At 40.2% G+C, this 23776-nt stretch overlaps 1 protein-coding gene across 1 annotated transcript in view; it reads right to left on the reverse strand.

Moving 5' to 3' along the window:
* The window catches only part of LOC122935448 (pecanex-like protein 2), a 644117-nt gene that overhangs the window by 23658 nt on the left and 596683 nt on the right, over positions 1-23776 (reverse strand). Inside the window, exon 17 of the mRNA XM_044291215.1 lies at positions 11285-11724. Within this exon, the coding sequence (XP_044147150.1) occupies positions 11285-11724 (440 nt within the window). The remainder of the gene's footprint in view (positions 1-11284; positions 11725-23776) is intronic.

The following is a 23776-nucleotide window of genomic DNA, read 5'->3' on the forward strand; positions in this document are numbered from 1 at the left end:
GTTACATTGCCTCAAAAAAGAGTAATATAGAGCAACCAAATATCAAATTTACCCCAAAAATAGTCCCAAAACAACAACCACCTTATCCCGTAGTTTCCTAGATGGGGTCACTTTTATGGAGTTTCTACTCTAGGGGTGCATCAGGGGGCTTGAAAGGGTACATGGTGTAAATAAACCAGTCCAGCAAAATCTGCCTTCCAAAAACCATATGGCGTTCCCCTTCTTCTATGTCCTGCCGTTTAGCCAAATAGTAGTTTACCACCACATATGGGGTGTTTCTGCAAACTACAGAATCAGGGCAACCCATTTTGAGTGTTGTTTGGCAGTTAACCCTTGTTTTACTCCTAGAAAAAATTGATTATATTGGAAAATTTTCCAAAAAATTGAAATTTCATAATTGTTTCTCCATCTGCCATTAACTCTTGTGGAACACCTAAAGGGTTAACAAAGTTTGTAAACCCAGTTTTGAATACCTTGAGGGGTGTACTTTCTTAGATGGAGTCACTTTTTTGAAATTTCTATTCTAGGGGTGCAACAGGGGGCTTCAAATGGGACATGGTATAAACAAAACCAGTCCTGCAAAATCTGCCTTCCAAAACCCATATGGTATTCCCCTCCTTCTATGTGCTACCGTTCGGCCAAACAGTAGTTTACGACCACATATGGGGTGTTTTTGCAAACTACAGAATCAGGGCAACCCATTTTGAGTGTTGTTTGGCAGTTAACCCTTGTTTTACTCCTAGAAAAAATTGATTATATTGGAAAATTTTCCAAAAAATTGAAATTTCATAATTGTTTCTCCATCTGCCATTAACTCTTGTGGAACACCTAAAGGGTTAACAAAGTTTGTAAACCCAGTTTTGAATACCTTGAGGGGTGTACTTTCTTAGATGGAGTCACTTTTTTGAAATTTCTATTCTAGGGGTGCAACAGGGGGCTTCAAATGGGACATGGTATAAACAAAACCAGTCCTGCAAAATCTGCCTTCCAAAACCCATATGGTGTTCCCCTCCTTCTATGTGCTACCGTTCGGCCAAACAGTAGTTTACGACCACATATGGGGTGTTTTTGCAAACTACAGAATCAGGGCAACCCATTTTGAGTGTTGTTTGGCAGTTAACCCTTATTTTACTCCTGGAAAAAATTTATTATATTGGAAAATTTTCCAAAAAATAGAAATTTCTAAATTGTTTCTCCATCTGCCATTAACTCTTGTGGAACACCTAAAGGGTTAATAAAGTTTGAAAAAACAGTTTTGAATACCTTGAGGGGTGTAGTTTCTAGAATGGGGTCATTTTTGGGAGGTTTCTATTATCTAAGCCTCACAATATGACTTCAAACCTGAACTGGTCCATAAAAAGTGGGATTTTGAAGATTTCTCAAAAATTTCAAAATTTGCTTCTAAACTTCTAAGCCTTGTAACATCCCCAAAAAATAAAATATCATTCCCAAAATGCTACAAACATGAAGTAGACATATGGGGAATGTAAAGTCATCACAATTTTTGGGGGTATTACTATGTATTACAGAAGTAGAGAAACTGAAACTTTGAAATTTGCTAATTTTTCAAAATTTTTGGTAAAAAATGTATTTTTTTATGCAAAAAAAATAACTTTTTTGACCCAATTTTAGCAGTGTCATGAAGTACAATATGTGACGAAAAAACAATCTCAGAACGGCCTGGGTAAGTCAAAGCGTTTGAAAGTTATGAGCACTTAAAGTGACACTGGTCAGATTTGCAAAAAATGGCCCGGTCCTTAAGGTGAAAATGAGCCCGGTCCTTAAGGGGTTAACAAGACCCTGAAACAGATGTTAAAAAATGCATGGTTGGGACTAGGATTCCCTCCTACCATACCTTATGTTCTCTATTAGGGAGGTGCCCCAGGCTTCTACAGGGTTCTCGCTGTTTGAGTTACTATATGGCAGTCACCCAAAGGGGTTTACTCGATTTTGGTAAATTTGGTATTTTTTTATAAATAAAGTTTTTTTTTTCTTACTTCATTTTACCAGTGTCATGGAGTACAATATGTGGCAAAAAAAAACAATCTCAGAATGGTCTGGATAAGTTAAAGCGTTTTAAAGTTATCACCACTTGGTGATACTGGTGATACTGGTCAGATTTGCAAAAAATGGCCTGGTCCTTAAGGTGAAAATGAGCCGGGTCCTTAAGGCGTTAATATTTCTTTATATTGAGCATAGACTTTAAATGGGATACCGCCTATGTCTGGAGATTTATTTTTCGTGATACTAGATAATATTTTGTCCACTTCCAGGGCATTCAAGGGGGCTTCCAATTTCTCACTTTGCTCGGATGTTAACATAGAGATAGTTATTGTCTTCAGAAACTGTTGAATTTGTACCGGATTCTTATTTATCTTAGTATTGTATATGTCTTTAAAGTATTCTTGAAGCAATTCTATTTTCGCCACGTGTTCAGTTATTTTTTTTCCTGTTTTATCTGATAGGCAATGTATATAATTATTATTTTTTGTCGCTACTAGGGCCGCTAACTTTTTACCCGGTATATGCGCATAGATATAGTTGTCCCTCACATAATTTTCTTTCTGTTGCTCTGCCATTAAGAGTCGCTCATCTTCCAGTTTTAAAGCTTTCTCTGTCCAGGCCTCATAATTTATTTCTATAGGATTTTTGATATAATTATTCTCATACTTATCCACCTCTTGTTGCAAATTGTTATTTTCTCCCTTATCCCTTTCTTATATATTACCGTGTACTTTATAAAAATCCCTCTCATATAGGCCTTCGCAGCCTCCCAAACTGTGTTAACTAATCCTGAATCATCATTAATCACAAGAGATTGTCATGTATATTTTTGTGACAGTATACAATGATTTAAAATTTTATGTATTTTTTGTATATTTTTGTGTTTATTTTGCAATATTGTCTTAGTTCCCTGTTCACTCACATACTTTTTGTGGTAGTTAAGGAATTCATTTGGGAGTGGTTTGTATTCGTTAATGCCAAACACACCAACTAGGCGTGTCCCCTCGCACCTTTTCCACTATATAGCTTGACTGATGTAGTCATTTAGTGACTCTATGCTGTCCACACATGGCCTTTATGTCCTTCAACCCTCTGTAGTAATTCAATAATTTCTTTTTAGGGATGAGCGAACCCATGTATGTTGGGTTCGGCCGAACTTAGGCTCAAAGTTTGGTTCAGGTACCCGAACTTGACCCTGACCCTGAACCCTATTGAAGTCAATAGGGACCCGAACTTTGGGGCTGTAAAATGGTTGTAAAATAGTCATAGAAAGAGCTAGAGAGCTGCAAAAGGAAGCAAAATGGGGGTAAGAGCAGGACAATATCCTGCAAATAAATGTGGTTAGGAAAATGATCTAAAATAACATAGAATATGAAAACGTAAAAAAACTATATTCTTGAACCAGGAGGCGGAGGTCCAAGTAAAGTAGGAAGTTGAGGAGGCTATGGGTGTAGATGGAAGAGGCGGAGGAGGTAGCCAACACTGTTTTTGTGTTTATTATTTGTCTGTTAATTCTGTGTGTGACTTATAGCCATTTTTGGGGGTGCAGTTGGTATACTTCTCTACTCTGTCAATACAACAAATAATAATCTTGAACCAGGAGGCGGAAGTCCGAGTGGAGGATGTGGTGGACGTAGCGGTGTAGGTGGAAGAGGCAGGGGAGGCAGAGAAAGTAGCCAACACTGTTCTTGTGTTTTGTTTTTTATAACTTTTTTTATTTGGGGAGGCCCCAAAACATTAGGAAATGGCAAACAGAACAAACTGCGCTGGAGTATAACAATGGCTGGGTGCGGCTGGTATAATTCTCTTCTCTGCCAATATAATCTTGGGCCAGGAGGTGGAGGTCCAAATGGAGGAAGAGGTGGTCATGGTGGCGTAAGTGGAAGAGGCAGTGGAGGTAGCCAACACTGTTTTTGTGTTTTGTTTTATAATTCTTTTTTTGTCCTTTTTTATTTGGGGAAGCCCAAAACATTGGGTAATGGCAAACAGAATGCACAATTGCGTTGGAGTATAACAATGGATGAGTGCTGTCGCCATACTTGTCTCTACTCTGCCCAAAGTATGGACAAGTCCTGCGGGATCCATGACAGGTTTATTTTAATGAATGTGAGATTGTCCACGTTGGCTGTGGACAGGCGGATGCTCCTGTCCGTGATCACATCCCCTGTCGTGCTACACACAAGTTAGGACAATAGACTTGCCGAAGGGCAGGCCAGCACCTCCATGTGTCCAATTTGGAGACCCAGAAGTTAAATGAGGCAGACCCATCAGTCAGTACGTGCTGATGTGTGCACATGTACTCTTACACCATGTTGCTGAAACGCTGCCTCCTGCTAAGACAGTCCATATCAGATAGTGGTGCTGGATGTTGTGGCGTGCTGACAAAGCTTTTCCACACTTTGGCCATGCTAACCCTCCCTTCTGAGGTGGTGCTGGTGCACCAGATGCATTGGCGACTTCCTCCTCCGCCTCATTCTTCCTCTGAGCACCTACTGTTAGATGGGAATGCCATCAGTAGTACATCTACTAGCGTGTGCTTGTATTCACGCATCTTCCAATGACGCTCCAGCGACGAAAGTAAAGACAGCACGATATCCTTATAATGGCGACTCTGTGCTCTATTTAAACCACCTGCTGGCAATACACCATTGCCAGTTATACATTTTCCCTTGCTGCACTCCTGTTGCTATTGTGCGTTCTATGATTGTTGCTATTTGGATTTGACTTCGGCTTGGACCTCTCTCTGTGCTCTGTGATTTTGTACCCTGTTTCCCGTCTGGTTTTGACCCTTGACTTAGCTATTTGTTACCACCCTCCTCTCTGTGATTTTGTACTGCATTGACCTCCCGGCTTTGACCTATTTCTGTACGACCCTTCTCTGTGTGTTTTCTGTTGTGTGAACAGGTCCCTTAAGTTTTTATTGCAGGTGCTTGGTTTGGCTCTCTGCACTTACTAGCATAGGGACGGTCGACCAAGACTCGCCACATGCAAGTCGGCAGGGACAGTGGTTTGGGTTCCAGGTAGAGCTCACCGCGTGAGTGCATTTCCCTGTCTATGGTCGTGACACTGAATAAATATACTGTTACAGTGTGACGGATGCAAAGCAGATGTTTTGCAACCCAAAAAATAGATTTATGACACTGACAGAATTAACAGACGGATTAACTATATTATTACAGTGTGCAAAGGAGGTGTTTTTATGTAAGAAGGTACCTGGAATTATCGTGGATGGAAGGTATGTGTGACCGAGGTTCCTGGCCTCGGTGAAGTAAGAGCTGGTATTTTATGCGTCAGCAGCAGCTATTGCTAATTGACACCTTGAGAGTTAGCATGGCTGTCATAGCTGATCTGTGACGGCTCTTACTGGGAGTAGTCATAATGCTGGGTGGGTGACTACTCCCCATGTTCCAGGCTGGGTTTTGCCAGGCATAAAAACCAGCCAGCACTGCTAGATGTGTGGATTTACCTCCCTCTGACAGTGGAGCTCAGGAGTCTGTGTGCTGTGAACTGAGGGCTGTGCTGGGATTTGAGGTTTGAGCTGGGCTGTAGGACTCAGGTCCCTCTAAAGGTGAACATGCCGCCTATGGACTTGACGAGGCTGAACTGCTAACAGGGTGTGAATTTTTGAGATTGTGAAACAGCTATTTCTGCATAATGTTTGTAATGAAACTGTCATTTGGCATTCCGGACACTAGAGGCCACTGTTTTGCAGCTACAGCCAGCACATTCTGGGATTTGAATATGCAAAACAGATGATGACTCATGCTGATGACTCATGCTGTGTGTGCCAGACAGAGCAGGAAGTGGTGATCTGACATCGTGCAAGGATTGTGCTGTGAGGGACTGAATCCGATTCCATCCTGGCTTGCAGATGGCCGGCAGTTAATGGACACTCAAAAGAAGGAGAGTAACTGTTATACCCTTACTGAATCCAGCTCTTTTGAAAGAGAGGTTGTCCCAGGAAGACCATTTCAGTGTGTGGACAGAAGGCCTCATCATCAAGCAAGGCCGCACGGTTGCTGAGAGGTTGGCGGCCATCCCTGGTAGGCTGCATCCTCAGGCCCAGAACGGACGCAGGTATATTGTGTGGCGCCTGAAGCAACAGAGACTAGCCTAGGCCTCGCATTAGTTAGTTAGTATTATATTGTTTTGCTATGCTTTTCTGTACTGGACTGCAGCACAGTTATTGACTTGCAGGCTCTGCTGCGTCTGACACCGGCTAGGGGTGTCCTCTGTAGTGGCACAGCATGACTTGCAGGCTCTGCTGTGTCCGCCATCGTCTAGGCCTATCCAGTGGGCAGGGACATTGACTGTGGGTCCAGGGTATAGCATTTTTCTATGCATGTTTGCATTATTTTGGTTATGTTTGTGATATTACTTTTTTGTATAAGTAAAGTTTCTGTTCTTGCATATTAAGCTGGTGTCAGTGTCTCTTTCCTTATCTGTGACTTTGCTGTATTCTGGGAAGCCCACCCCGGTACACGTTGCAGGATACAGCGACCGTTATGGACGGGAATGCGTCGGGAGATCGTCCCCGGCGCCAGTGGTGCCGGATCAGGACCCAGCCCAGGGTGCACAGGCACAAGTCCAGCTTGCCCCCAACAATATGGCTACCCCAGTATGATACATCGCTGTAGGGGCACTGTTGCGTCATCTGCCAAAGTATGATGGTAACAACATGACATTGCAGGACTGGACTGAAAGGGTGCGAAGTGCGGTTAAAATGTGTAACCTGACCCCCGAACTGCGGGCCGAGGTTGCATTGGGAGCCCTAGAGGGTGACGTCAGACGGACAGTGATGGTAAGACCTGACTCTGAGAGAGATACCCTAGAAAATATATTCTCCCTGCAAGAGAGAGCCCGGGGGGGCGGGCCAAAGGTACAATTACGGAGTCACTTCTTTAACCGACCCCAGCGAGAGGGCGAGACCCTGATGCAATATTCCAATGCTCTACAGGAGACACTGAATGCGATACAACAACGAGACCCTGAGGCTATGGGCGCCTTCCGTTTGGTGGATCGGCTTGTACGAGATCAGTTCATAGTGGGGCTCTCCAATAAATTCCTACTAGATAAATTACAAGAGATGATCCAAACAATGGCCGATATGACATTCAACAGCGTTTACTTAGCCGCCATAGAGAGAGAGGAAGAGCCCATACCTACGGCAGCGAGAGTGGTGAATAACACGCATGTGACAAGGGACCGGTCGGGATCTGAAGAATCTGAGTCCTTAAAAGAGGTGGTCCAGGCCCTGCGGGCGGAATTGAAGGAGCTTCGGCTGGAAGTCTCCCAGATGAAGGCAGAACCGTCCCGGCCTCCGGCACCTGTCCCCGCACCTCATGCCACTCCACCCAGAACAACCCCGGTGAGGGGGCCGGGCAGAAGAGGGCCCCTCTATTGGGTTTGCTGAAAGTACGGCCATATGGCCAGAGAGTGCCCAGAACAGGTAGCGTCTGAGCCGACGTTAAACTTACGACCGCTGCAGTAGCTGGGCATCCTGCAGTGGTACACCAGAAGTTAAGACCTCTGCGTAAAAAACGTGATCTGTATGCCAGCAGCCCCGTATTAGAAGCTGAGTTGGAAGGCCGAAAGGTTTGCTGCCTAGTTGATCAGAATGAACTCTAATGCCTGGAGTTCTTCGAGGGGTACTTCGAGCATATGATGGAGCCCGAAGACGGGAGCGTCATCAGGCTGACGGCTGATAATAGAGAGATGGATGTTTGAGGGATAGTCTGGATGCGGGTCCGACTGTTTGGGCAAGACATCGGCAAGAAAGGGTTCGTGCTGGTGGACCATTCATCCCGGAAAGGAATGGACGTGACCCTGGGCATGAATATACTGAGAGACCTAGATCATTAACTCTATGCCAAGGAAGGGCCGAAGTACTGGCAACGGGCCACAGCACACCAGCCTACCCAGAAGGTCTTGCAAAAAATGGTGAGGAGCTGTAGTCTGCAAAAGAGTAACCTGTCCGGGCGGGCCATTGGAGACATGAGGGTGCTACGGAGGACTCCGTTGAAGATCCCACCTTGACAGGAGCGAATATTGATGCTCCCAGTGGGGGCTGGCCGACGACTGAATGGACTGGAGGTCCTGATCGAGCCCGCTTATCAAGAAGAGATGCATATTCACCCACTGGTAACCCGGGCCCTTTCCGTTGTGAAAGATGGATGTGTGCCTATACGCTTCTGTAATGTTGATGACTGCGAGTTAACCGTCCCCGCAAACACCCTGCTGGCCAAAGTTTATATGTCCGAAGGGGGTATCGCTCGACGAAGGGGCTTTACGCTGCAGCCGGATAGGAGATCAGCCTGGACCTATGCTGTGGAGACCCATTCAAGGGAAACCCCGACAGCGGAGTGGAACGGTCGAGTGAGTATGGCCCGTATGGGGGTGGACTGCAGAACCCTGACCCTGGGGGAACAAAAGCTGCTGGAAGACACTCTCTGGGAATTTCAGGAGGCCTTCTCAAGACATGATGAGGACTTTGGGTGTGCTACTGCCATTGAACATGAAATCCCAACCGGCGATGCTGCGCCGATCAGGGAACGCTACCGGCAGATCCCACCTAAGATGTATCAGGTGGTGAAAGATATGGTGGCCAGCATGTTCCAAGTCCAGGATGGACGGGAGACAGTCATCGCCTATGGGAGCCGGTCCTTAAGAGAGTCAGAACGCAACCCTGATAACTATAGCTCCTTTAAACTGGAACTACTGCCACTGGTGTGGGCCATGACCGAAAGGTTTGCAGAATATCTGACTGGTGCAGAAGTGAACGTGATGACAGACAACAACCCATTGGCACACCTGGAGAATGCCAAGCTCGGCGCACTCGAGCAAAAAAGGTTGGCCCGCCTCTCTAAGTACCAATACGGCATCAAGTTCCGGTCCGGTAGGGAGAACGAGTTCAAGTAGGACAGTAATTTCAGAGAGCCAATGAGGAGTTAGAGGATACTGAAACTCCTGACCTTGGTCACCTTCCTCTGTTCCCAGATGTGGCACATTCAAGTGGCGTGGCGTCTGGAATGATGCTGGTGCTGGGAAACACGTTGACTGATTGGGAGAGAGTCCAAGATAGCTGCCGGGATTTGTAGAAAGTGAAAGAATGGGTTCGGAGCAAGATCCGGCCTCGGCCAGAGGGTCAGAAGTTGTTAAGGCAGTGGGCCACACTGACAATTACCCAGGGCCTCCTGTGCTGGATCATATACTTACAGTCAGAGCTGCAGTACTGGCAACAGATTGTCATTCCCATGTCATTGGGACCAGAGGCCTCCAGGAAGCTCATGAAAAGGGAGCTCATTTTGGGAGCGACAAAACGTTCAAGAGGCTCCAACGGCTGGTATACTTTCCAGATCTGGCCGACATGGTGGCCGCGGCATGTCTTAAGTGTCGATCCTGTGGGTTCAGTAAGAGTACTGAACAGCGGGCTCCTGTGCAGACCATCCACACCTCAGCACCCCTAGAACTTCTGATGATCGATTATGCACAGATCGGATATTCTACCTCAGGACACTCGTACTGTCTAGTTATGACAGATCACTTTACCAAGTATGCGGTGGCTGTGCCCACCTGAGACCAAACCGCAGAGTCGGCCGCCGAAGCTGTCTGTAAACACTTTACACAGGTGTTCAGTTGTCCATGGAGGATACATTCTGACCAGGGAGCATGCTTTCAGGGTACTCTAATGAATGAACTGTACCAACTGTATGGGATTGAATGCTCCCGAACCACTCCATGTCACCCACAAGGAAACGGGGCATGCGAACGCTTCAATCACACCTTGCTTCAGATGCTGCAGACTCTGGAAGACAGTCAAAAGGCCCAGTGGCCCGCATACCTACGTGAGTTGATGTGGGCCTATAATAACAGAGTACACAGTACCACCGGATACTCTCCACATATGCTCATGTTTGGACGAGCCGGAAGGGAGATTGAAGATCTCCACATGTCTAACCCGATGGAGCCCCCACCAAGAAGTACCACCGCATCGGTGCAGGAGCACCACCGCTGGCTGAGAGTGGTCCACAAGGCTGTGGGGGAGCGCCTGGGACAGATGGTACACCCTAACCCAAGACCAATGCAGAAAGATGGGTATGTCCTTGGTGATCGGGTGATGGTCAAAGCCAAACGGCCATCAGGGAAGTTGGATGGACAGTGGGAGGCAGTTCCATACACGGTGAAGAGAAGGGTAGACCCCGCTATTCTGTTCTATGAGGTAGAGCCAGTAGGGACAGGGGGACCCTCACGGAACTTATGAGGAAGATGGGGAATGGTGGGTCGTCCCTTCTCAAGTGTCCACAGAGGTTCTGGCCGTGGCAGGTTGGACACCCAGATGCAATGCTGATTGTCAACTATGCCTGCTGTCCCCAGTATTTCTGAAACCCCCAATCTGAGAAGGTCAATGAGGCCCAATGCTGGTGTGCCTCTAGAGCTTTATGCCCAGGATAAGTTTGTATGGGGAGAGTTGCCGAGGGTGACAACTTCTAGTGGGGTGGCATGTGAGATTGTGAAACAGCTATATGTTTGCAATGAAACTGTCATTTGGCATTCCGGACACTAGAGACCACTGTTTTGCAGCTACAACCAGCACTCTCTGGGATTTGAATATGCAAAACAGATGATGACTCATGCTGATGACTCATGCTGTGTGTGCCAGACAGCAGGAAGTGATGATCTGACATGGTGGAAGGATTGTGCTGTGAGGGACTGAATCCGATTCCATCCTGGCTTGCAGATGGCCGTCAGTTAATTAACACTCAAAAGAAGGAGAGTAACTGTTATACCCTTGCTGAATCCAGCTCTTTTAAAAGAGAGGTTGTCCTAGGAAGACCATTTCATGGTAGGTCATCAATATCAGATCCATGGGGGAGTGACTCCTGGCACCTCTGCCATTCAGCTTTTTGAAGAGGTAGTGTCTCCTGCTGCATGCCATTTCACTTGCAGAAGCAGTACAAGGTAATTACATCTGTTCCTCTGATTTATGCCAATAGGACTAACAGTTGTAATTACAATGCGTAGCTGCTGCAAATGAGATAGCACACAGGTAATTTTAAAGTGGAAGCAGCACTCACACAAGTTCCACTACTTCTTCAAACACCTGTATATCATTAGTTTAAAACATGTTATGTAGGTGACAGACTCCCTTTAAGTTCTCAGTCCATCTCTGTGGGTCTCTGTGCATAAAATGTACTTGTTATGTAGAAAGCATGAAACTAGAATACAGGTTAGTGATACAGTAAGGAAGAGTGAAAAAAAAAAAGTGAAGATTTTAGCTTACCTCCGTAGATTGATTTGCCACTTTAGAATCTGAGCACACTGCTATATTAACACTACTCGAAGATAGTGTATCAGCTGTATTATCTCCATCAGCAGCTGAAAGGCCAGACAAAACTAATGCACTTGAAAATCCTTTCTTTCCAAACAGAAAACTCAATGTAGAGTTGGTAGATGATGTTTGCCCAGACTGATGAAACTCCCTTGGTTGTTCACAACTACTCCTCGCTATCGATGCAGGAGAAATAGCAGTGGGAGGGTAATGGAAGTGAGAAGAATTTGTTAAGCAGTGATGGCTAGAAGATAATCTTTTGACATCTTTATAATCATCTGTACAGGTAGGATGACATTTACCCATGTTTGGTCCAGAGGGACTTGTAAGAACATGTATGTGGTTTAAGGAAGAATGTGTATAGGCTGACTGACTCCTATATTTTCTTTTTCCTAAAAAAATAAAAAGAAAGAAAGAAAATGAATCTAAATTTATCATTCATATTGTAAGACAAACAATATTTAAAATCTAATATGTACAAGTCACTTTTCCTATAATATTAATGTAATTAGACTAGATACGAAGATAAATGGCTCTACACATACAATCTCTCACTGTACAGAAGTCATGTGCACAGATAGTTGATGCAAAAATTCTTTCTGCTGTACCAATTCCTTGGACATGAAGAGGTAAATCTTTATATTATTTGGGGGCACAGTGGGTGCTTGCTTGACACTTATCTTATGGATATGCCATGAATACCTAAGATGGAAATAAAAGCCTATATAGAAGAAAAAGGGAAGGTAAGGGTGCTGCATATGCAGAACTTTATAGACCCAGAAGAACAAATAAATATATGCTTATTTCTATTGCACTCACTTGGCAAGGTTGTACATTAAAGCACAACACTTGTAAGTGTTTAACGAAAAATGTGTTTTTATAGAAAGCTCACCTCTTAAGCAAAAATGGAATGGGTGCACCTACACGGAAGATTTCACTTAATCTTCAGAGAAAGGTATAGCAATTTAAGAAATAGTAGGGCACACCTACAATCAGCTACACATGGAGAGTTTTTATGCAAACAGTGTATATTTAATTCAAAATAAATTGTGTATAGTATTACATAAAATCGTTATTAAACATATATACTTAGCATGCTATATAGTATTTATAAAATATTCCAATAATACATATAAGATCAATAAAAATAATTAAAATAAAAATCATAGAAGAGAAAGTCCCGTTGAGTTCCTCAATTTAGTTGTTACTTTCTTTAGCTCTGTGGCCCAGATAAAAAATCGCAGTCAGCGATGCTGGGGTTAAGGAGAGAAAATATCATGCACAAACTTCAATATAGTCGGATGGAATCTTTAACTCTGTATAGATATATTATATTATTCATCCAGCAGGTGGCCCAGATAAAAATCGCAGTCAGCGATGCTGGGGTTAAGGAGAAAAAATCATGAACAGACTTCAATATAGTCAGATGGAATCTAAAGTTGTATAGTCACTTATATTTCTTTGGTTGAGTAGTTAGTGTATCAGATACCCCTGTCCACACATACACTGACTCGGCATTTGAGTTTACTCACGGTTTGTTGAATCTTTGCCGGTTATACTGCGACTACCGTGGCGTCCCACGTGTAGTACGATTACTGCAGGCAGTGGTGTGGCTTCCAACAGGTTTCTCTGTAGGTGTGGGGATCCTCGGTAATCACTTGTAGGAGTGCCGTGTTAGTGGTTTTCCTGAGGTAATTCCTGCACAGATGCTTTAATTAAGCGGCAGGTCAGGTTTCACTGTGGCTCTCAATTTTAGTTTTTTCCTTTAAAGTATGGATACCGATCCCTCTCCTTATGTTCCACTTGAAGCGCTTCAATGTTCCAATCCTATATTTGATTTCATGGGGTTATCCTTTACCAAACACGTTTCGGAGTTAACTAGGACTCCTTCCTCAGTGGCTGATTTTCCCATGAAAAATGATCAAATTTATACATAGCTATCCAGTAGTGATGAGCGGCAGGTGCCATATTCGATTTCGACTAAATTCTCGAATATTCGATAGAATATTCGTTTTATATTAGTCGAAATCGAATATTCGTCATTATTCTTGTTATCGCGATTAATATGCGATTTAAATAATCGCGTATTGCGATTTTAACTTAAAGGCTACTCTCCTGTTGAAATCGCAATTCGATTATTTCAAGTTATAATAATCGAATTTTGATTTTAACTTAAAGGCTACTCTCCTATTGAAATAGCAATGCAATTATTTCAAGTTATAATAATCGAATTTCGATTTTAACTTAGCACTGCTATATTCCATATTCGTTAATTCTAGCCTAATATGGAATATAGCAGTGCCAAGTTAAAATCGAAATTTGATTATTATAACTTGAATTAATCGAATTGCGATTTCAACTTGGACCTGGTTTACTATGGTTGGCTTGGTAGAATTAGTGAATATGACGAATATATTCGTTATATTCCACAAAACGAATATGGCGAATGTATTCGTTATATTCCACAAAACGAAGATAACGAAATATTCTCCATCTTCGTTTTAGCTGCCTATTCATCAACTTCGCTAATTCTAGCAATCATATAGGAAAGTTTACTATAGAGACAGCTAAGTTTAATTCGCTATGCGATTATATGACTGCTTTTAAAAAAACAAAAACAAATAGAATAATTATAATACCTGATAATTATTATAATTATTCTATTTATATAAAAAAAAGCAAAGTAATATAATCGCATAGCGAATTAAACTTAGCTGTCTCTATAGTAAACTTTCCTATATGATTGCTAGAATTAGCGAAGTTGATGAATAGGTAGCTAAAACGAAGATGCAGAATACTTTGTTATCTTCGTTTTGTGGAATATGATGAATACATTTGTTATCTTTGTTTTGTGGAATATAACGAATATATTCGTCATATTCGCTAATTCTACCAAGCCATTGAAGCCAACCATAGTAAACCAGGTCCAAGTTGAAATCGCCATGCGATTAATATAACTCGAAGTAATCGCATGGCGATTTCAACTATACAGTTGTGTCATCGCTACCTAAACTAGGTAATTACATTCCTCCGCTCTCACACTCCTTCATCCAGCATAGGGCTGCTTCCCCAGGCTGTCAATCCAAGTCACCTCCCCCTCCTAACCCTACTATCCACAGCAAAGACTTATATACTACCGGCACATACTGCAGCGCAGTGTCCGGCTCCACGTCTCACTCTGCCGATTCGGCTGTGTGCAGAGCAGTAGTTATGATTGCGATATTATGTCCCAGTTGTATATTCAGATTGTTACACCAGGGTGGAGGGGGGGGGGGGGGCGTGGACATAATATCGCTATCATAACTACTGCTCAGCAGGCAGCCAAATCGGCAGAGTGAGACAAAAATTTGCATAGAAAGATAGCCTAATCCCTAATTAAATAAATAAAAATACATACAGTACAAATATATATTACTGCATATGGTGTTACTTTACTTTATGAATAAAAATGAATAATTTATATACATGTATATGTGCGTGTATATAAATATATATTATAATTATTATTATTTATATTATAATATAACTTGTAATATATTTTTATATTTGTAAAAAATGCATTGCTAGTTTTCAATAATATCAGTATTTACATTTCTATGCAGTCACGCATTGCGATTGGTAGTGGAACTACGTATATACACAATATACTGCTGCACTGGATATAAATATAACATAAAAAACTTCTGGGGACTTAAGCTTATATTAGCAAATGTATATCAAATGAACTTTACTGAGGCTCTGAATAAGGTTGCACCCCATCCCCCCTCCCCCTACAGGCAGTCTGTGAATGAGATCGCACGCTATCTCTCTACACACTGATGCCCTGCCCTCCCATTCACTGAAAGCCGGTAGACAAAAGGAACTCCCTGTTTGGGGGAAGGGGGGTATTGTCTGCAGGCTGAAAGTGCAGGTTATTTTCTGGCTCGAGACCTTTTCACTGCGCTTCTGGTGGAGTACATGTTTATTAACTAAAATCAGGACAATAGCTAAAATAATGACCAGCAATAAAAAATAGCAATACATATAAATAAGTGATAGATCCAGGAGCATACACAAACAAATAAATTAGTATCCCATAAATACTGTAGGTCCTTCACTAACTGCCTGCTGTCTCTGTTATATGGCAAATTCCATTAAAAGGTTGAAGCGCTGACATTGATAGTTACTTACCAACTACTGCCACCTTGTCTATACTGCAACAAATTGCTGTGAACTTTGATACACACACATATATATATATATATATATATATATATATATATTCTCTATTCTCCTATTCTATGCTGCTACAATTATATTAGAATATGGAAGTGTCTTATTCCCCTCTGTGAATTGGAACACTATCTAACTCTGCTACATAAACTATGATATTTATGGGATATTAATTTATTTGTTTGTGTATGCTCCTGGATCTATCACTATTTTAAATTTATTGCTATTTTTTATTCATTGCTATATTTTATTGCTGGTCATTATTTTAGCTGCTATATTGATTTATTATATGTAAATATATTTTATATATTTATATTATATATACATTTACATATAGTATAATTAGTGTAATATTGTATAATTATTTTTTTAATACAGAGGTTATCTATATATGTCCATTATACTGTACAATACATTATATCTAAATCACCATACCTCATATGGATCATGGAATAAATAATTATACAATATTACACTAATTATACTATATGTAAATTTACATATAATATAAATACTGTATTAACATTCAGCCACTATAGGAACATAGCTAATAAATACACTGTATCCACTACTTCAGAGAAAAACAAATAAATAAAAATAAATATGGAAAACTCCAAGATACAAAACAATATACACTTAAAGGATAAAAAAAAAACAGATGAATGCAATAATATTTATTGTGTATCTGACATACTTGAAGCAAACTATCTCATTACTTGAAATTGGGACATTCTCTAATAACTTTCCTACCCCCCACTCTCAGTATGGCTACAATAGCATATGAATCGCATATAAACACTGAAGGTATTTACATGCAAAACGCGATTCATATGCTAATGCCGCCCTTCATTAAGGTTGCAAGTACATACAAAAGGATCGACTAATGGTGTACATTGCAGTATTATACCTCAGTATCGCTGACTACACTGCCTGCGCCTGACTTGAAGCAAACTATCTTATTAATTGAAATTGGGACATTCTCTAATAACTTTCCTACCCCCCACTCTCAGTATGGCTACAATAGGATCTAAGGCCCCTTTCACACGGGCGAGGAGGGGCTGGAAGGGTTAAACATAGGGCTCGAGGGGTTAAGAATAAATAATAAACTACTGTACAATGGACTAACTATACATTCATATATTTATGTATCGATTACAATTATGATTCAGTACATCTAGAATATTAGACTATATATTTGCATATGCAGCTCTATAATATATCTGTATACACCGCTCCATTATGTCTTTAGATCTGTGATACAAGTGGATTAGATTTGGATAACACCTGGTGATACATTGTACCGGATTTTGTGCGGTCTACTGCATACAGATATATAATAGAGCGGTGTGTACAGATATATAATGAAGTGTTGTATACAGATATGTAATGGAGCAGTGTACAGTATACAGATATATAATGTAGTGGATACAGAGTGTATTTATTAGCTATGTTCCTATAGTGGCTGAATGTTATTACAGTATCGAAAAACAACATGTACAGTATGGATACATTTGTATTTAGCAAAGCCTTTTGAACATTTCCTCCTTGAGGGCAGCCCCCACCGAAACCCCTTCTGCCAGGACAATCCCCACACCTATTCTTGCTATTCTTAATGTTGGATCTCTTTCTCCACAATTGCGTAATGGAAACCTAATATGAATTATGATGTTAACACTGACACCATTAAAACAAATAATATTGTTACATGAAAAACAAAAATAAATAAATTAATACAGCTCCAGCGCTGGGTAAGTTTTAAAATACACCAAAAGTTTACAGGCAAAAATAGACCAATATATACAGCGTTGCTGCTATATTGATTTATTATATATAAATATATTTTATATATTTATATTATATATAAATTTACATATAGTATAATTAGTGTAATATTGTATAATTCTCTTTTAATACAGAGGTTATCTATCTTACTATCTATCTATATCTATATATGTCCATTATACTGTACAATACACTATATCTAAATCACCATACCTCATATGGATCATGGAATAAATAATTATACAATATTACACTAATTATACTATATGTAAATTTACATATAATATAAATACTGTATTAACATTCAGCCACTATAGGAACATAGCTAATAAATACACTCTGTATCCACTACTTCAGAGAAAAACAAATAAATAAATAAAAATAAATATGGAAAACTCCATCAAGATACAAAACAATATACACTTAAAGGATAAAAAAACAGATGAAGGCAATAATATTGATTGTGTATCTGACATACTTGAAGCAAACTATCTTATTACTTGAAATTGTGACATTCTCTAATAACTTTCCTAACCCCACTCTCAGTATGGCTACGATAGGATCTAAGGCCCCTTTCACACGGGGGAGTAGGGGCTGGATGGGTTAAAAATTAATAAAAAATAATTTAACTCACCTTAATCCACTTGTTCGCGCAGCCCGTCTTCTCTTCTGTCTTCTTTCTTCAGGACCTGGGTAAAAGACCTGTGGTGACGTCACTGCGCTTATCACCATGGTGATGGATCATGTGAGGACCATGTGATGAGCGTAGTGATGTCACCACTGGTCTTTTACCCAGGTCCTGAAGAAAGAAGACAGAAGAGAAGACGGGCTGCGCGAACAAGTGGATTAAGGTGAGTTAAATTATTTTTTATTGATTTTTAACCCCTCCAGCCCCTCCTCGCCCATGTGAAAGGGGCTTTAGATTCTATTGTAGCCATACTGAGAGTGGGGGGTAGGAAACAGATGAATACAATAATATTGATTGTGTATCAGACATACTTGAGTATTATACCCCTTATTAACCCCTCCAGCCCTATTTTTAACCCTCCAGCCCTATTTTTAATAGATAGTAAGATAATAAGATCGTTTGCTTCAAGTATGTCGGATACACAATCAATATTATTATCAGGCCTTTCACCCAGGTCCTGAAGACAGAAGAGAACACGGGCTGCGCGAACAAGTGGATTAAGGTGAGTAAATTATTATTTTTTATTAATTTTTAACCCCTCCAGCCCCTCCTCACCCGTGTGAAAGGGGCTTTAGATTCTATTGTAGCCATACTGAGAGTGTGGGGAGGGGGGGGGGGAGTAGGAAACAGATGAATACAATAATATTGATTGTGTATCAGACATACTTGAGTATTATACCCCTTATTAACCCCTCCAGCCTATTTTTAACCCCTCCAGCCCCTTCTCACCCATGTGAAAGGGGCCTTAGATCCTATTGCTATTGTAGCCATACTGAGAGTGTGTGTGTGTGTGTGTGGGGGGGGGGGGGGGGGGGTAGGAAACAGATGAATGCAATAATGCAATAATATTTATTGTGTAGCTGACATACTTGAGTATGATACCCCTTATTAACCTCTCCAGCCCTATTTTTAATACCTCCAGCCCTATTTTTAACCCCTCCAGCCCCTGCTCACCCATGTGAAAGGGGCCTTAGATCCTATTGTAGCCATACTGAGAGTGGGTGGTAGGAAAGTTATTAGAGAATGTCCCAATTTCAAGTAATGAGATAGTTTGCTTCAAGTATGTCAGATACACAATCAATATTATTGCATTCATCTGTTTTTTTATCCTTTAAGTGTATATTGGTTTGTATCTTGATTGAGTTTTCCATATTTATTTTTATTTATTTGTTTTTCTCTGAAGTAGTGGATACAGAGTGTATTTATTAGCTATGTTCCTATAGTGGCTGAATGTTAATACAGTATTTATATTATATATAAATTTACATATAGTATAATATGAGGTATGGTGATTTAGATATAGTGTATTGTACAGTATAATGGACATATATAGATATAGATAGATAGTAAGATAGATAACCTCTGTATTAAAAAAGAATTATACAATATTACACTAATTATCCTATATGTAAATGTATATATAATATAAATATATACAATATATTTATATATAATAAATCAATATAGCAGCAACGCTGTATATATTGGTCTATTTTTGCCTGTAAACTTTTGGTGTATTTTAAAACTTACCCAGAGCTGGAGCTGTATTAATTTATTTATTTTTGTTTTTCATGTAACAATATTATTTGTTTTAATGGTGTCAGTGTTAACATCATAATTCATATTAGGTTTCCATTGCGCAATTTTGGAGAAAGAGATCCAACATTAAGAATAGCAAGAATAGGTGTGGGGATTGTCCTGGCAGAAGGGGTTTCGGTGGGGGCTGCCCTCAAGGAGGAAATGTTCAAAAGGCTTTGCTAAATACAAATGTATCCATACTGTACATGTTGTTTTTCAATACTGTAATAACATTCAGCCACTATAGGAACATAGCTAATAAATACACTCTGTATCCACTACATTATATATCTGTATACTGTACACTGCTCCATTACATATCTGTATACAACACTTCATTATATATCTGTACACACCGCTCTATTATATATCTGTATGCAGTAGACCGCACAAAATCCGGTACAATGTATCACCAGGTGTTATCCAAATCTAATCCACTTGTATCACAGATCTAAAGACATAATGGAGCGGTGTATACAGATATATTATAGAGCTGCATATGCAAATATATAGTCTAATATTCTAGATGTACTGAATCATAATTGTAATCGATACATAAATATATGAATGTATAGTTAGTCCATTGTACAGTAGTTTATTATTTATTCTTAACCCCTCGAGCCCTATGTTTAACCCTTCCAGCCCCTCCTCGCCCGTGTGAAAGGGGCCTTAGATCCTATTGTAGCCATACTGAGAGTGGGGGGTAGGAAAGTTATTAGAGAATGTCCCAATTTCAATTAATAAGATAGTTTGCTTCAAGTCAGGCGCAGGCAGTGTAGTCAGCGATACTGAGGTATAATACTGCAATGTACACCATTAGTCGATCCTTTTGTATGTACTTGCAACCTTAATGAAGGGCGGCATTAGCATATGAATCGCGTTTTGCATGTAAATACCTTCAGTGTTTATATGCGATTCATATGCTATTGTAGCCATACTGAGAGTGGGGGGTAGGAAAGTTATTAGAGAATGTCCCAATTTCAAGTAATGAGATAGTTTGCTTCAAGTATGTCAGATACACAATAAATATTATTGCATTCATCTGTTTTTTTTTTTATCCTTTAAGTGTATATTGTTTTGTATCTTGGAGTTTTCCATATTTATTTTTATTTATTTGTTTTTCTCTGAAGTAGTGGATACAGTGTATTTATTAGCTATGTTCCTATAGTGGCTGAATGTTAATACAGTATTTATATTATATGTAAATTTACATATAGTATAATTAGTGTAATATTGTATAATTATTTATTCCATGATCCATATGAGGTATGGTGATTTAGATATAATGTATTGTACAGTATAAAGGACATATATAGATAACCTCTGTTTTAAAAAAATAATTATACAATATTACACTAATTATACTATATGTAAATGTATATATAATATAAATATATAAAATATATTTACATATAATAAATCAATATAGCAGCTAAAATAATGACCAGCAATAAAATATAGCAATGAATAAAAAATAGCAATAAATTTAAAATAGTGATAGATCCAGAAGCATACACAAACAAATAAATTAATATCCCATAAATATCATAGTTTATGTAGCAGAGTTAGATAGTGTTCCAATTCACAGAGGGGAATAAGACACTTCCATATTCTAATATAATTGTAGCAGCATAGAATAGGAGAATAGAGAATATATATATATATATATATATATATATATATATATATATATATGTTGTATTCGTGGTAATCCAAAGCTTTATTCAATATTCAGTAAAATCCAGGTACAGGAATGCAGGTCTACATGTTTCAGGCACAATAAAATCCTAGCCCTTACTCATGACATTTTCCAGTACACTGCAGAAAGTTTTTATAGAGAGGAGGGAGGGACTGACTTTCTCACCTGAGGTAATCAGGTTGAGGTTCAACCACTCCCATCCCATCCACAAATCAACACTCCATTAAAAGCATACCATAAATTTATGTGATTTATAAAAACATAAAAAGACATAGCAATGACATATTCAGAAAAAAATATAGTAATGATAACGGAACTAGGTGAGGAAAATGAGAAAGGAGGAATACTATATGATCAATAGTTAGAAGATCAATATTGTAGGATGAGGTCAAGTTTTTTTGTTCAATCCTTTTTTTCTTCATATCTATATTTCTCCTACTTCGGGTGAAGGAGCCGGTCCGCGCTATACTAGTGGAATCCTTGGCAGGTGAGAGCTGCTCAAACCCCTGATTTTCACATATATATATATATATGTGTATCAAAGTTCACAGCAATTTGTTGCAGTATAGACAAGGTGGCAGTAGTTGGTAAGTAACTATCAATGTCAGCGCTTCAACCTTTTAATGGAATTTAAAAAATGGAGTACAGCGGCTCACCCCTGTTATGTATGGATAGGTGCTCACCCTCAGGTCCTACCCTCAGGACCAATGAAGAATATTGTACCGTGTAAATGAACGAGGGGGCACACTCAAGAGGGAAACACTGACTGGATGTATCAAGTTATTTAATGTATTAAAAATGTATTAAAAACAAACCCTTAAAATACACATAAAACATACATCAAATGATAAAATATACATCAAATGATAAAATACGTGATATGCAGCATTAGCAATATAGAAACAATATCTCCTTTGTGGTCAATATAGCAGCCGACGCACTGCTGTATGTGTAGGTGGACAAACACAATAGTAACAGCAGTGTCCAAATTCCAATTGAGATAAATGTAGCAATTCTATATTAGATAATGTTCCAATTCTATATATAGATAGTATTCCAATGAGAAAATATGGTGTGGACGTCAGAATCGACAGCTCAAATGTCCCGTACCGTTCAACAAATGCGGCACTATACCACTTGGGGTAATGATTCCGCGACTTAGATGGGGCGCAGATTTTATGCCAATGTCCGGTACTCAAAATATGTAGAGATGCGTGTAACAGCCTCCAAGTTACTCACAGTTTCTTGCCGCTGTAGTATTCCAGTCTCCCCCTTCCTTGCTGCGTAACTGCAGCGCTGATCTCCCAGATGGCCGTGGCGTCCCACGTGACCTGGTCTCTTGGGTTCCGGGTTGACGCTTGTATGACGTCACTACTATGCGGCAGTAGCTTTGCGGCGGTAACTTTGATTATGGAGGTGAATCGTTGAATCGCTGAACTTTGAAAGTATGCTAATATATAGCTTTTGGCCACTGAGGAAGGGGTGCAAGACCCTGAAACGCGTCTGGCAATTCAGAGTGCGTGGATTCCAAGCGAAGAATAAAAGCTATATATTAGCATACTTTCAAAGTTCAGCGATTCAACGATTCACCTCCATAATCAAAGTTACCGCCGCAAAGCTACTGCCGCATAGTAGTGACGTCATACAAGCGTCAACCCGGAACCCAAGAGACCAGGTCACGTGGGACGCCACGGCCATCTGGGAGATCAGCGCTGCAGTTACGCAGCAAGGAAGGGGGAGACTGGAACACTACAGCGGCAAGAAACTGTGAGTAACTTGGAGGCTGTTACACGCATCTCTACATATTTTGAGTACCGGACATTGGCATAAAATCTGCGCCCCATCTAAGTCGCGGAATCATTACCCCAAGTGGTATAGTGCCGCATTTGTTGAAAGGTACGGGACATTTGAGCTGTCGATTCTGACGTCCACACCATATTTTCTAATTGGAATACTATCTATATATAGAATTGGAACATTATCTAATATAGAATTGCTACATTTATCTCAATTGGAATTTGGACACTGCTGTTACTATTGTGTTTGTCCACCTACACATACAGCAGTGCGTCGGCTGCTATATTGACCACAAAGGAGATATTGTTTCTATATTGCTAATGCTGCATATCACGTATTTTATCATTTGATGTATATTTTATCATTTGATGTATGTTTTATGTGTATTTTAAGGGTTTGTTTTTAATACATTTTTAATACATTAAATAACTTGATACATCCAGTCAGTGTTTCCCTCTTGAGTGTGCCCCCTCGTTCATTTACACGGTTTTAATGGAATTTGCCATATAACAGAGACAGCAGGCAGTTAGTGAAGGACCTACAGTATTTATGGGATACTAATTTATTTGTTTGTGTATGCTCCTGGATCTATCACTTATTTATATGTATTGCTATTTTTTATTGCTGGTCATTATTTTAGCTATTGTCCTGATTTTAGTTAATAAACATGTACTCCACCAGAAGCGCA

Source organism: Bufo gargarizans, chromosome 4 (genome assembly GCF_014858855.1).
Source record: "Bufo gargarizans isolate SCDJY-AF-19 chromosome 4, ASM1485885v1, whole genome shotgun sequence".
In the NCBI taxonomy this organism is placed as follows: domain Eukaryota; kingdom Metazoa; phylum Chordata; class Amphibia; order Anura; family Bufonidae; genus Bufo; species Bufo gargarizans.